Genomic DNA, 15,218 nt, shown 5'->3' with positions numbered 1-15,218 from the left:
TAGCAGGATGATCTACAAGATGCAGCAAAACTACTCTGTAAATAAAACTACTCTCCAAATGATCTCAACTTTGCATCATTGCATCATGCGTCGGGTCACAGGTCACTCTTCCACCGGAACTAGACTCGCGTACTGCCGTCACGGAAGCCAGTTCAAAAAGTTATATGGATATTTTTAGCTGTTTCGATTCAGAAAACCTTTATTAAAACCCTGTGTCCATATGGATTACTTTAATGATGGATAGATGAGCTGTTTTGGGCTTCACAGAAATTACACTCTTCACTCCCATTAGCTTGAAAGAGCTAGATAGATAATTTGTTTATAACTCCTATTGTGTTCGGCTGAAAGAAGAAGAAAGTCATATATATACACCTAGGGTGGCTCGAGGGTGAGTAAATTATGGTATGATTTTCATTTTTGGCTGAACTAACTCTTTAAGTGCAGAAACAGATGTTAACCAACAGAGGGCAGCAGCGGATTACAAATACAGTTTCTTACAAAAGCGATTGTCAACTAAATATCTAAATAAAATGCGTATATTGTTAAGGGAAAAAATACATTTTGCTAACAGACACATATGTGTGTATTTATTTGTTGATAATCAAGTGCATTCGTAGAGAAAAATAAAAATAAAGAGTCCTTTCTCCCAGAAACAACACGAGACAGTGGACAGTGTTAACACATCGACTCAGAGAGTTGTGGACTTTTTGTTCCACAGATTCATTCATTATACACGAGTCTAGACTATGGCCACTGAGCTAACGTCCACAACACACTGACAAGGGTACGTCTGTTCTATTCATTTACAGATTACCCTGGAAACAACACGCCATCGCATTTATCTGCTTTACAATCTTACGAATCATACTAATATTCAATGAACAAGCATTTGCATACGGAATATGTGTTGTATGCCTACTACATGTTATGTCAGCATTCAGCAAGTTGCATACTGGTTGTTTGTTCTTCTTTCTTACTTATCCAAGCAAATGAAAATGAAGTTATTGCAGTTCAGCTCACGCCTCAAATGACTCAGCTGCAACAACAACCACATATTTACCATCCATCTCACTGAGTAATTCATTTCATCTGAGCTATTTCATGCTCCATTGTTTGTATAGTCATGATTCATGCACAAACAAGTGAAATAAGTTATGATTATGGTTATCATGAGGGTAATGCACATGTGACTCAGCTGTTGATGGTTCTTACTAAGGAATCCGGTTTGTTGAGGAGGGAAAAATCCAAGAGTTTGAATCTCCTAAAGGTGCATCTCATTCAAATAAAGGTCATATCTCAAAATAAGTGATATATGGATGCCTTCATCTTCACCTGGTGAAGTGGTTATCTTCCCATATAGATAATCTTACTATCCACTGTACTACACCGACCAAAGGAGATTTTCATTTGTTTGCATGTGTGTTAACTTACAGGTCTGTCTGTACACTTGTCACTGTGCTGTTCATTCCCAATTGTTCACAGATACAACAAATTACAGAAAACGTTTAATTTTAAATAAGTAGCCCTTTATTGAATGTTTTTAGCAGCTTTCAAATCTTTAAAACCTTTACAAATCTCTTTTAATCCTTGACTAACGCTATCTGGGATAGAAAATAAAAGACTTAAAGACTTTTAGATCTTGAGACATTGTTCTGCAATTAATGCCCTTTAAAGTGCAAATGCCCATATTTTCCCTAGTTTTATTGAACCAAGATGGTCTCTTGAAGTCCGATATCGATTTTCTGAAGGAGTCTGGGACAATTTTATATTACAGGGAGAGTTCACCTTTATTTCTTCTGTGGAAGCAACCTATGGAAGCTTGTTTCTGCCACAGAATAAAACAATTTAAAAGATAATTTCGACTTTTTATCTCACAATTGCAAGTTTATATCTCGCAATTCTGACTTTACACTCACCTAAAGGATTATTAGGAACACCTGTTCAATTTCTCATTAATGCAATTATCTAATCAACCAATCACATGGCAGTTGCTTCAATGCATTTAGGGGTGTGGTCCTGGTCAAGACAATCTCCTGAACTCCAAACTGAATGTCAGAATGGGAAAGAAAGGTGATTTAAGCAATTTTGAGCGTGGCATGGTTGTTGGTGCCAGACGGGCCGGTCTGAGTATTTCACAATCTGCTCAGTTACTGGGATTTTCACGCACAACCATTTCTAGGGTTTACAAAGAATGGTGTGAAAAGGGAAAAACATCCAGTATGCGGCAGTCCTGTGGGCGAAAATGTCTTGTTGATGCTAGAGGTCAGAGGAGAATGGGCCGACTGATTCAAGCTGATAGAAGAGCAACTTTGACTGAAATAACCACTCGTTACAACCGAGGTATGCAGCAAAGCATTTGTGAAGCCACAACACGCACAACCTTGAGGCGGATGGGCTACAACAGCAGAAGACCCCACTGGGTACCACTCATCTCCACTACAAATAGGAAAAAGAGGCTACAATTTGCACAAGCTCACCAAAATTGGACAGTTGAAGACTGGAAAAATGTTGCCTGGTCTGATGAGTCTCGATTTCTGTTGAGACATTCAGATGGTAGAGTCAGAATTTGGCGTAAACAGAATGAGAACATGGATCCATCATGCCTTGTTACCACTGTGCAGGCTGGTGGTGGTGGTGTAATGGTGTGGGGGATGTTTTCTTGGCACACTTTAGGCCCCTTAGTGCCAATTGGGCATCGTTTAAATGCCACGGCCTACCTGAGCATTGTTTCTGACCATGTCCATCCCTTTATGACCACCATGTACCCATCCTCTGATGGCTACTTCCAGCAGGATAATGCACCATGTCACAAAGCTCGAATCATTTCAAATTGGTTTCTTGAACATGACAATGAGTTCACTGTACTAAAATGGCCCCCACAGTCACCAGATCTCAACCCAATAGAGCATCTTTGGGATGTGGTGGAACGGGAGCTTCGTGCCCTGGATGTGCATCCCACAAATCTCCATCAACTGCAAGATGCTATCCTATCAATATGGGCCAACATTTCTAAAGAATGCTTTCAGCACCTTGTTGAATCAATGCCACGTAGAATTAAGGCAGTTCTGAAGGTGAAAGGGGGTCAAACACAGTATTAGTATGGTGTTCCTAATAATCCTTTAGGTGAGTGTATAACACGCATTTGTGACTTTATATCATGCAATTCTGACTTTATTACACACAATTGTGACTTTATATCGCACAATTCTGAGATAAAAAGTCAGAATTGTAAGATGTAAACTCGTAATTGTGAGAGAAAAAAAGTCTGAATTGTGAAATAAAAAGTCGCAATTACCTTTTAAATTTTTTATTCTGTGGTGGAAACAAGCTTCCATAGCAACCAATATAATTTAAAGTTGTAATGTTTTGAATTGAACCATGTAATGTACAGACTCTAGACATAGACAACCAGCTAAAGAGCTTTTGTAGAAATCAAAACATAAATCAACCCAAACAAACATCATTCATGAAAACACCAGCTTACCGTTGTACAGTGACAATAATGCATCTCTTTCATGTGATAAATATTATGATAGGCTATATATATCATATAGTTCTTTAATTGGCAAGAACATGGTACAGCTCTGTAAGAAGCAACGGGACTCCCCAGATGTGTCTCAAAACCTCAAAAAGGAACTGCCTTTGAAATTGTGAGTGTTGTCAGTCTAATCTAATCTTCACGACACATAACTGTTACTGATGTTGTTGCCTATGAAGGCCATTTCAAATCAGTTTCAAGGTTGCACTTAAGATGTTATTTATGTAGACCAGGCGTGCCCAATCCTGTTCCTGGAGATCTACTTGCAGAGTTCAGATCCAACCCTGATAAGTGCTCCTAATTAGCTGGTTCAGTCATGTTTTATCTGAACTTTGCAGGACGGTAGATCTCCAGGAACATGATTGGGAACCCCTGATGTAGACCGTTAATGTCAAAACTACTTTTGGAGGGCCTCCATCCTGCAAGTTTTGTTCCGACCTGCTCCAACAAGCTTGCACAGAAGTTCCTGGAGTACTTTATTAGCTGCTTAAAGTGTGTTTAATTTAATTTAACTTCAACCTCAATTAAACCCTCTTGAAGCAGCCAATCAAGGTCTCTGCAGGATGGTGGCCCTCCAAGAGCAGGATTAAGCACCTCTGCACAAGGTTTTGAGACACATCCACCATGTTGCATCTTTTCAGGCAGTCGTAGGAATGCAGAAAGTATAAACATCTGTTTTTCAGAGGTCGACACCCCTGTCCCCTCAGTAGAAAGCAGGTATGGTGTGCTCGATCACACAGCGTCTGCAGTGCTGTCGGACGAGTCGAAGCGCCTCAGGTGGCACATCACACTCTTGTACGTTTAGTAGCTGTAGCTCGGGGCATCCCGCCGCTAGCGCCATTAGCCCTCTCCCCGTCAAACTCTCACAGCCCCTCAGACTGAGCCTTCGAAGGCCTTCGCAACCGCGTGCTAATGCTTCTAGCCCGGCGTCCGACACCAGCGGGCAGCGACCGACATCGATAGAGCGCAATCGGGGGCAGTTGCGAGCTAAATGGCTCAAACCCTGGTCCGTTAGCCCCTCGCAGCCCCGCGCATTCAGGTAGCGTAGCCGCGGACAGTAGCGTGCTACATAACGCAATCCAACGTCTGTTATGCGCATACAATGTGCTACGCTCAGATAGCGTAGGCGTCCCTCGAGACGAGCGACCTCGCGCAAGCCGAAGTCTCCCACCAGATGGCAGTCGCTGAGGCTAAGCTCGCGTAAAGAGGAGCAGCGCAGTGCTAAGTGTCTCAGGGACTCGTCTGTTAGGCGGCTGCAGCGACGCAGGTAAAGGTGTGTGAGATGCGGACAATGAAATGCGATGGTCCTTAAGCCTTCATCCTCCAGTGAGACACAGTCCGTCATGTCCAGGTGTCTCAGGCCGATCTGCTGTCCGTGAAGAGGAGTGAGCTGGAGACACGTCTCCTCGGTCAGGCTGATGCACGTCACTTTAGGGCAGCCTGAGGGGAAGGCAGGGAATGTTAGCGTTATTATGGTTTATGAATAGAAAAGTTCATTATGACAAACCTTAAATATTTGGTTGTTAAGACTGGCATTTCACATCACAGATGTTAAGGTGCTAATATACAATCACTTGTAGGCTACTACCGAAAGACAGCGATTCATCTTTCTAAAAAAATTAAATACTGATGTCCGGGACACCGTTAGCATTGAGACTGTTGTGTACATAAAGGTGTGGGTAACACTTTACAATAAGGTTCATTAGTTAACATTAGTTATTGCATTAACTAACATGAACCATGAGCAATGCATTTGTTACAGTATTTATTAATCTTTGTTAATGTTAGTTAATAAATATTCAGCTGTTCTTTGTGTGTTCATGTTAGTTCACAGTGCATTAACTAATGTTAACAAATACAACCTTTGATTTTAATAATGTATTAGTAAATGTTGAAATTAATATTAACTAAGATTAATAAATACTAAAGTAGTATTGTTCATCCTTAGTTCATGTTAACTAAAGGTAGTTAACTAATAATGAACCTTATTGTAAAGTGTTACCTAGGTGTGCTATAAATGAATAGTGCTCATAAACGGCTGTTAATAAAGTATTCACTCTTGAAACGGATTAAAGGCTTGGACACAGAAACTGACTTACATAATGACTTAACCCGTGAAATGGCTTGGTTTAGGATTTAAATTTAAAGTTACGATGTAACGGAAGTAGTGACAGATCTTTCCTTCTATATTGTGACGTTGTACACAAGCGTCAACTGTCTCTCTCTTGAATCCAACACGGAAGTGACTTAAACTGCAGTTCATCGACTGACCACTAGAGACAGACTGCAATAGAGAGTCAATCCCATAGACGCCCCCATGTTAAAATGCCCAACTTTACAGCAGAAAATAATATGTTTATTGATTACAGGCTGGAACAAAAAGTGTTTTTGGTCTATATGGCTAATTTTGCCCATCATTACAACTGTAAGAGGGGTGAATATTTTTACAACTCATCTGTTTAAATTATATTAAGCCTTAAAGTTGTGCATAATTAAGGGCGTGGCCACTTGAGTGACAGGTGGATTGCCGCTGCTGTCACTACTAGCGTTTGTCTGCTAGCGTTAGCATCACGTCACCTCAGCTAATCCGCTTCTTTACCCATTCGTTAGATTAAAAAGATTAATTTTTTAGAGAATAGAATTTCCATTTCATGTCAACTTCAAAGCCATACATTAAATACGGTGTTAAAGGTTTTAAGTAGCTATTCGCCATTTGCTAGAGATTTCTTGGCAGCTGCTAAGGTTTCGCTAGGGTGAGTTACTTATTATGGTAAATGAATACAAATTATAGCAATGGCTTATGACATAAGCTTTGTTTTGTCCCTATAACTATTCTGACCTTTTAAGACAGGGGGACATTAGTCTTATTATAACTTCTGTCTAATATATAAATAAAAAACAGGCCATTTCTTGTTATTAAAGAAATACATTAAAAATGTATGTATGAGCATCAGTTTCAGTTGTTTTGATCCTATTCCTGCACTGGAACTGCTAAGAGCATTGAGCAACAGGAAAATAGTCAACGTGAAAATACTTTAAAATTCTGAAATTTATAATCTACATCAGGTTTTCAGATCGAGGTGAATGAATGAAATAGAGTGAGAATAAAGGCCAGAGAAAATAATAGGGAGATCAAATCCAGAAACCTCATATGGAACCATAACCAGGTATATCTGTTTTTGCTCCTATTGCAGTTATACTACCTGCTTTAAAAGTAAATGTAACCAGAAGAAATTTGGGATACTTTTTTGCAACAAAGGGCGCATTGCTTGTGGATAGCAGAGCGCATGCGGTGCCCTCTGCATGATGAATAACTGTACAGTGTGGGACTCGTACAATGAACTCAGCAGACGGACTCTTACACTTTGGTTGAGGTTAGCAGTCCATCTTTCAAACCGAGCAGACCTCACCTTCCCCCAGAGAAACACTGAAAGACTGGCAGTGATTCCTAGATCCCATAATGTTTTTCCCAGCCTTCCCAGAAAAACTTCACCACTATGAATTACTCCCTGAATAAATCCACAACCAAACATGCTATTCTGATGCATAATGTTGACTAACCCATCACAAAAGCTCTTAAAAATAATCAAGACTTGATGTGTTTTACTTGTTGACCAGGTCTCACGCATAATGGATGTGCCACACAAATTAATGTTTGCAGCTCACCTGCGGCGCTTAACGTTACATTTACCTCAAGAAAGCTATTCAATGTCCATAAACTCATTAGTAAGCTAGAAAAAGGAAAAAAAAACCTCTGGAGAAGAGCATTTGGATAAATATATGCATTGTAGTACATTTTCATTATATTTTTAAGGGATGCACCGATATGAAAATTCTGACCGATAACTGATCATTTTTAATATTTGAAGGCTGATAACCGATATATTGGCTGATTAATCTAAATCCAGATTTTTATATAATTTTTGAGAGCCTGATTACAAAAAGAAAAGTCTCACCATTAAAAGCCACGTCCCAAATACACAATTATAACTCATTATAATTTAATGTAGCTTATATGACAGACGTGTGCTGCACATGTTGCACTGAACTGTATTTTCCTTTTTGAAGTGATTTCAATCATATTTCACGCAATTCAAAACCATCATGGTGAACAGTGCACATCTGAAGTGTAATCCATTATTTATCGGCTTTAATATATCGGCCAAATTTTCTTATCGGGCCGATAATGATAACATTAAAGATGAACATATATCAGCCGATACCGATATGGTGGCCGATATATTGTGCATCCCTAATATTTTTACTTAACCTGTTAGTGATGTTTTTATTATTTAATGTATGTTTGAATAAATCTGTCAAAAAAAACGTTATTACAGTTTGTCACCAACAATCTATTCACCAACAAACTAAACAATTCTGTTGATATAAAAATTGCCTTCTGTGCAATTTAAATGTTTGTACACACACATATATATATATATATATATATATATATATATATATATCTCAACACTTTTTACAAAGTAATAAGAAATTGAAATACTGAAGATGGGTATTGGCATCAATGGCATCAACAATTGCATTTTTACCTGATACGTCTAAATGCTCCAGATTGGGACACTTGGACACCACATCAAACACTGCATCATTGGACACATTATAGCAGCCTGCGACCTCCAAACACCTCAGTTCGGGACAGCACCGGGCCATCACACGCAGCCCGCGGTCCGACAGCCTCCGACAGCCGCTGGCCACCACCGTCTCCAGCGTCAGACACACGCTGGGAGTGTCCTGGCACAGCCGATGGGTGAGCACCTTCAGGGCCCGGTCTGCGTTCAGCAACTCTCCGGTCAGACGGATGCAACTCCAGAGCCGAGGGTCCCAGGACAGGTTATACCAGCGCCGACACACTCGAGCGCAGCGGCACAGGTGAGGAGTGGACAGGTAAGACAAGATGTGGAGTAAAACAGGATCGGGAAGGATGTCGATGAGGGCGGTGTGAGGGGCTTTCGAAGGCCGTGAGCGAGTGCCCGGAGGCGGGTGAACCATGGCCACGGTTTCCCCCGGGACGGTGGAGGACGTTTCATGGCCGTTTGGGACCGTTTGAGGGGATACACGGGAAGGGTTTGGGTTCAGAATGAGGGCCGGACTGGGAGTGCTAAGCGTCCTCATGCTAAGGTCTGAATCTGAAACAGAAGAGAGAGACGTAGATTTACACAAAGGAAAGAAAAAACAACTGTAACACTTTAGGTTCATTAGTTAACATTAGTTAACTACCTTAGTTAACATGAACTAAGAATGAACAATACTTCTACAGCATTTATTAATCTTAGTTTATATAAATTTCAACATTTACTAATACAATATTAAAATCAAAGGTTGTATTTGTTAACATTAGTTAATGCACTGTGAACTAACATGAACTAACTATGAACAGTTGTATTTTTTATTAACTAACATTAACAAAGATTAATACTGTTACAAATGTATTGCTCATGTTACTTAATGCAATAACTAATGTTAACTAATGAACCTATTTGTAAAGTGTTACCAAAACAACATTGTCCCTTAATCTCAATTATTTCAACTAGACATCAGTGAGATTAAATGGAGAGTCCAGACAACTTTAAGCAAAGCAGCTTCACTGTAATAAACGGGAAAATTACAGAATCAATGATGCAAAGCATCAAATATGAGACAAATTCAAATTCTGACAGAATTCAAATTCAAATGTCGTTCAGATCAATTCAATGTTGATTCAGTTCAAGTTCATCAATTATGAACTGAGTTCAATTAGCCATAAGCAGGTCTACAGAAGACAACAGTCTCGTTATTCAGCTTGAGTCGGTTCAATGTTGATTCAGTTCAATAACAGGGAATTTAACATAAGAGTCAATAATGAAACAAAACTGATTCAGCAGCTCTAAAGAAAACAGTGTCATTATTCAGTTCAAGTTTTGTTCTCATTCAATGGAGTCAGAGCAGTCAAATCGATGATATTACTGAATATTAAGCATCTTTTAAACGCCAACTAAAGCAAGCAAGAGCAAGACACCCAAACTCCACCAGGCCACAGAAATGAAGGAGAAACCAGGCTCAGTTTTTAAAATTAAATTTGAGCATGTGATTTACTGTAATAGGAAAAGCAAACCTGATTCCCATTTGGAGAGAATCTGATATCACATTAATCACCAAGAAGCACAAAGACCTTAAATGTGGAAGCCATCAGTTGTTTTAAGAAACACATTTAGCACAAATGGTGTTAACTCAACCGACGCTCTTGGGCTCTTTGTTCTCAGAGCTGCAGAGATGTGTTTCTGATATATTGTTTATTGGACACTGATAAAAGTGTCAAGTTTATCTCAAATGCACTTGAAGTGCTTGCCATGGTCGAGACCCCATTAATGGTGAAGCTTTCATTCTTCGCAGATGGTTCACTGATTTAGATAAAGAAGTATGGGTGGTACGGTAGATCGTTTCATTGCTAGATCTCATCAAAACAGTGGCTTGCCACTATAAGACTCCTTTCCTCTATTTCTGTTTTCTATTTGACACATGCTGGCTCGTAACTGGCTAAAATATTTAGCTCAAAACTTTTATAATTTGTTTTAGTAGCTTGACCAAGCAAGACACTACCAACAACCAAGGTTTGATTCCTAAGAAACACATAGAGTGAAATTGCTTTGTGTGAAAGAGTCTGCAAGATTTAATATATCCCACAATGCAACCTTCCATTTCCAAAGCTATATCAACCACAACTTCTTAACTTGGATTGACAAGAATTCAGGTTGTTTTAGACCAAATGAAACCATACACTTTAAATTTACAAAATGATAGTTTTTACTTTCAAGTTGATCAAAATGATCATTGTTTGGCAAATTTTCACGAACAAAATCCAATCATTTCTATAGGGCTTCACATGATTGAGAGCAGACTTCGCAAGTTGTTTTATTCCACATGGTTTTGAAGAGAGCAATTATATGTATAGAAATAGAAAATATATTACATCAGTTTTTAAACCTAAAAAATCATAAAGTAACAGTTAAAGTCGCAACTGACTTTAATTCCAGTTTTTCTCTATAGGTCAGTGTGGTGATGAACAGTTTTACTGTCTAGATTTCCGTTTAGGAAACTGGTTCATAAGCCAGTCATAAACTGAAAGATAATGAGGAGAAATATTAAGGGAAAAAACAGTTTATAATAAGATCTTGTCTTCCCTTCCTCTCTATTTCATGTCCTTGTCAAGCCTCCTCCACAAAAATGAGCGCAAAGGATGAGGGAACGAGAGCAAAACATTTCCAAAGTCTGTTGGATTCATGGATTCCCATCCCTAAGCTCTCGATTAATAGCTCTTTGCTAAGCTTCAAAATGGTCCTGCTGAGGAAGTGAGGGTTTATGTGCAATGATGCTTTTCGTACAGGAAATTTTCTTTAGTAAGGAACTTGGGCGGCTCAGATGCCTCTGACATGATGGATAAGCTTAGGCAGAATTTTCCTCTGCAAGACACTTTTTGCATGCAGGATTGCATTTAAAAACGCTACATTAACAGTCTTCGGTGTATATTTTTCATTCCAGATGAAGCACGGCAAGAATAATTTAATATACACTATGTGGCCACAAGTATGTGGACAACCCCTCCTAATTTACAGGTTTGGCTATTTCAGCTACACCGATTACCAACAGGTGCATAAAATCAAGCAGAGAGCCACACAGTCTCCTTACACAAACATTTACCAAAATCAGTGACTATCAATGCAGGAAGCCACCAGCAAAATGGTTTACTTTACAAAATAGCAGCAACAGAAATATGATGAAAGAAACTAGTGTTCAAATATACCTCAAAGCAGCAATTACTGGGGTTCAAGCATTTTAAGGCCTTTAAGCACATTCGTATAAAGGTATTATGTTTAAATTAGCAAGCATGTAACCAATTAGATCATAGATGGAAAAGACCATTTACAGCCAATACAGGCAATTTACTAAGGAAATATAGTAGTTTTAAAGCTTTTTAACAGTTATCAAGGTTGAGCCTAGGACTAGTTCGTGAAAGTTGTTTTTTGGAATAATCTCCAATGTTTAACGAACGGTTGGATTGACAGCGGTGGTTCTAGAGGCAAAGTTGCTCTAAATGAGAAATCAAGCGATATGCAATCCGTTACGCACGTGGAAAACGCGAAGGCGCCCCCCAGTGACGGGTTATTTATTTATTTTTTACATTTCTCACAGGCGTCTAGGGCCGTGAGTCAAACAGGCCCAGCGAGTTTCGTTCCGATCGGCCTCCGTTAACCCCGTCTGACAGCCGCTCGAACTTCATTGGACAGCGCCGGCCGTGTTTTTCAAGATACACGAATGTCCTCGTAGATAATCATGGCACCTTTGACCAAGACACTGCATGCCAGTTTTCAAGTCAATCGGACTGACTGTTGCATATAATTATTTCTTTATTTTTCATTTTATAGCGCCACCAAGTGGCCAGTCACCGCATCTTTTTTACCTGACCACAGACTGAGCCTATACACAGGTATACCAAGTTTGGTGAAATGATCTCATTCCATTCAAGAGGAATAGCTGTTTTTGTAAAAGTGTCCACGGCCATTTTGGCATCCCGCAATCGAAATTTCGATAGTTTTTGGATAATTATTGACATTCAGACTTCAGAGAATCTTTCTGCACTAGTTTGGTTCTGATCGGGTGAAAAACCTAGGACTAGTTCGCAAAAGTAGTTTTTTTTCGAAAAATCCACAATTCCTGAAAATGTATGAGCCATTGCATACTTTTGACCGCTGTAGCGCCACCATCAGGCCGATCGGGGCGAGCCTTGGTGACGTTGTAGACGGTGTGAGTACTAGCATCTCTCAAAGTCTCAAGTCTCTACGACTTACGGTTCGGTCCGAATCACTTTTGGGGGAGAATGCTGATCCTTGGAAACTCCTAATAACCATTTTTTTTCCCTTACATAAATGAAAACATATGAGTGTACACACACACACGAGTTGATAATACATTACGGGTCAATGCATGACGCTCATTTTATTTTGTACAGATTTATTAACTTATTTAAAATAAATGTCAAAAAGGGCCATTTCATGTACAGTAATGGCTTTGGTTCAGCCAATCATATGCATCTGCTATAATAAAATGTTATTTCTGTGCATGGGCTGGTCTTCAGATCAATTACAGTACGACTATAATTCGCTTTATCTGCTTTTGCTCCAGACACTGGCCGTCCACATGTCTGTCATACCATAATCATTCACTGCATGAATGGGACAGACAGACTCTTCTTCATGTGAGAATGAATGACACACAAGCCCTCTGCTGTGTAGATTTGAGCGTTACTGTTTTTTACGTGTGTGTGTGTGTATTTGCAAGTTCAGTAAGTCAAGGAGATGTGTATTCCAGGCTTGACCTGAGATCAGTTTGACTCATGGTCAGGTCATGATGACATACACAGACACACACACACTGCCTCTCAAGGGAGCAAAATGTCTTTGCATAACAGTAGACAGCATGAAACCCCATCCAGACCGCTCACAGACACACACACACACTCCACACACACTCCACACCGTTACGGGAATGATCCAAGACAAATAAAAACAAATTGGGTTTATGTGACAGAATAAATCCATTATGCCTCAGGTTAATGTGTTCTTCTCTGCCAGTCCAACCATTGTTTTCTCTACACAATCATGCTATAACCTATTCTCTATACTCGCAGCAAAGTTATTTTTGTTGATCAAATTAATTTCAAAAGTCTGTGTCAATAGTGTGTAATTCAAGTAACTAAAAACAACATTTTCCATATTTCTATATTCCAGGTCATACAATACTGGAGTGAAGAACAACGAATTTAAGAATTTATTTACAAAAAATAATAAATGGTGGCAGTTGGACGTCATATATTATTATTACTTTTAATTGAACAATTTGTCATGTAAAAACAACAACATTATGCATTAAAACAGTAGTATCAGGTGCATAAAAGAAAAATACAGGGAAAAAAAGTACAAAAATAAAATAAACTAAGATTACAAGTGTAACGAGTTAGCTCAAAGGGGAAATATTAATAATAACTCATAACTTGTCATGATTAATTATGAATATTTGGGTCAGTTAATTGGATTAACTTGAAGTAGCTAAATTAATATTACAATCAATTATTTCTAACTCGTTACACAAGGCTAGGGCTTTTCTTGTAAATCATGTTCTTCTATTATATTAAATAGCTTTACTGCATTTTTTCTTTTTCCTCACTTTAAGGGTATTTTTTATTAGAAATAAACTCATTGTGAAATACACAATTGTATCAAACATCACTGATTCCCACTGACCATAGAAGAAGACAGTAATATGCATTACAGCGCCCCCTGTGGCAATACTGAGACTGCAGCACACACTGAACCTTAAAGTCCCGCTGTGGTCAATATTTGTATCCCTTAAAACTCATCTTTGATCACCAAAATGACATATTTAAAAGTTTTTTCCTGGAAATAAAAACGTCATGCCTTAAAATAGCTTGAATAAAACTCATAACCGATTCATTAAAACTATAATCTCAGTGGTACTAAAATAACACTGATTCAAAATAATAATAAATAATACTAAAATAACACTGGAACAGATTGTTGTATTAGTGAAGGCATGATAAGATTTTATTAGCTGGATACCTTAAAGCCCCCTGTAGTCAATAATTATCCCTTAAAACTCATAAAAATTACATATTTAAGCGTTTTTTCCTTAAAAAATGTACTTAATGCCTTAAAATATCTTGAATGTAACTCGACACCCTCGCCTCATTTAGTATGCGCGGTTCTATGAATATGCAAATGAGCCCCGCCTCCACTCACTCACTCAGCTCAGAGATCCACTGGTTGACGATCACACGTTGATCTGATTGGTTACAAGGTAGTTTGTGACGTCAGAAACACCAGCGATTTCAAAGCGTGTTTTTGAGACTGTCTTTGGTTCACTGCAGTTTTAAGGAGAAAATACTCAGCAATGGAGTCGACTTATGAATTTAGTCTTTTGTCTTAAAGCATATTAAAAACACCAATAGACACATAAACAACATTAAAAGCTGGATTTCACCACAGGGGGACTTTTGAAAATCCCTAATCTAGTGCCAGTTTTAACACACAGACTATTATGATGGAAATCATTGTCTCATCTATTAGTTCATATTAACGTTTCTTTTGGAAAGTCTATATAAATGGTGACTTTAGTATTTGGCACAACGATACTGATGTATTCATTTCTTATGATTATTATTCCAGTCTGTGACCAACGTGGTATTTGTGGAACGGCTCCCACTTTTGCTCTATAAATACACTGTTTGCATAACATCAATATATTAAAACATGGCCTGTTTTGATTGTAAATTGCTGGCTGTCCAACTGCGCTAAATATCCACTGCAGGACAAGTTGACAGACCAAGTAAACACATTTTACAGAAGGGGTTTCTGAATTACTTCTCCTGTGACCTTCAGTACAGGCTTTCTGAGCGGCAGTGGCTCACAGATTCAATCAGCTTCAGGCTTAAAGAGGAAAACACCATGAAAGATTAAGGATTCAAGAGCGGCACCAAGGGAATTCGCTAGATCCCCTGCTCTGCGCTAAAGCTAGCCTAGCCTCCGCAACAAACCCTCAGATAGTGGGTGGTCCGTTCATATTGTGTTTCCCCGAGGACACGTAGCGTGCGATACACTCGGCATCTATG

At 38.9% G+C, this 15,218-nt stretch overlaps 1 protein-coding gene across 1 annotated transcript in view; it reads right to left on the bottom strand.

Moving 5' to 3' along the window:
- Nucleotides 1–1,513: 1,513 nt before the first annotated feature.
- The window catches only part of LOC311075101 (F-box/LRR-repeat protein 7), a 52,276-nt gene continuing 38,571 nt past the window's right edge, over nucleotides 1,514–15,218 (bottom strand). Inside the window, exons 3-5 of the mRNA XM_084102225.1 lie at nucleotides 8,089–8,685; nucleotides 3,139–4,978; nucleotides 1,514–1,916 (exon numbers count right to left, since the gene is read on the bottom strand). Coding sequence (XP_083958351.1) covers nucleotides 4,242–4,978; nucleotides 8,089–8,685 — 1,334 coding nt within the window. The 3' untranslated portion in view covers nucleotides 1,514–1,916; nucleotides 3,139–4,241. The remainder of the gene's footprint in view (nucleotides 1,917–3,138; nucleotides 4,979–8,088; nucleotides 8,686–15,218) is intronic.

The sequence above is a fragment of the Abramis brama genome (assembly GCF_963993115.1).
Source record: "Abramis brama genome assembly, chromosome: 24".
In the NCBI taxonomy this organism is placed as follows: Eukaryota; Metazoa; Chordata; class Actinopteri; order Cypriniformes; family Leuciscidae; genus Abramis; species Abramis brama.
This window is presented reverse-complemented; position numbering and strand designations above follow the sequence as displayed.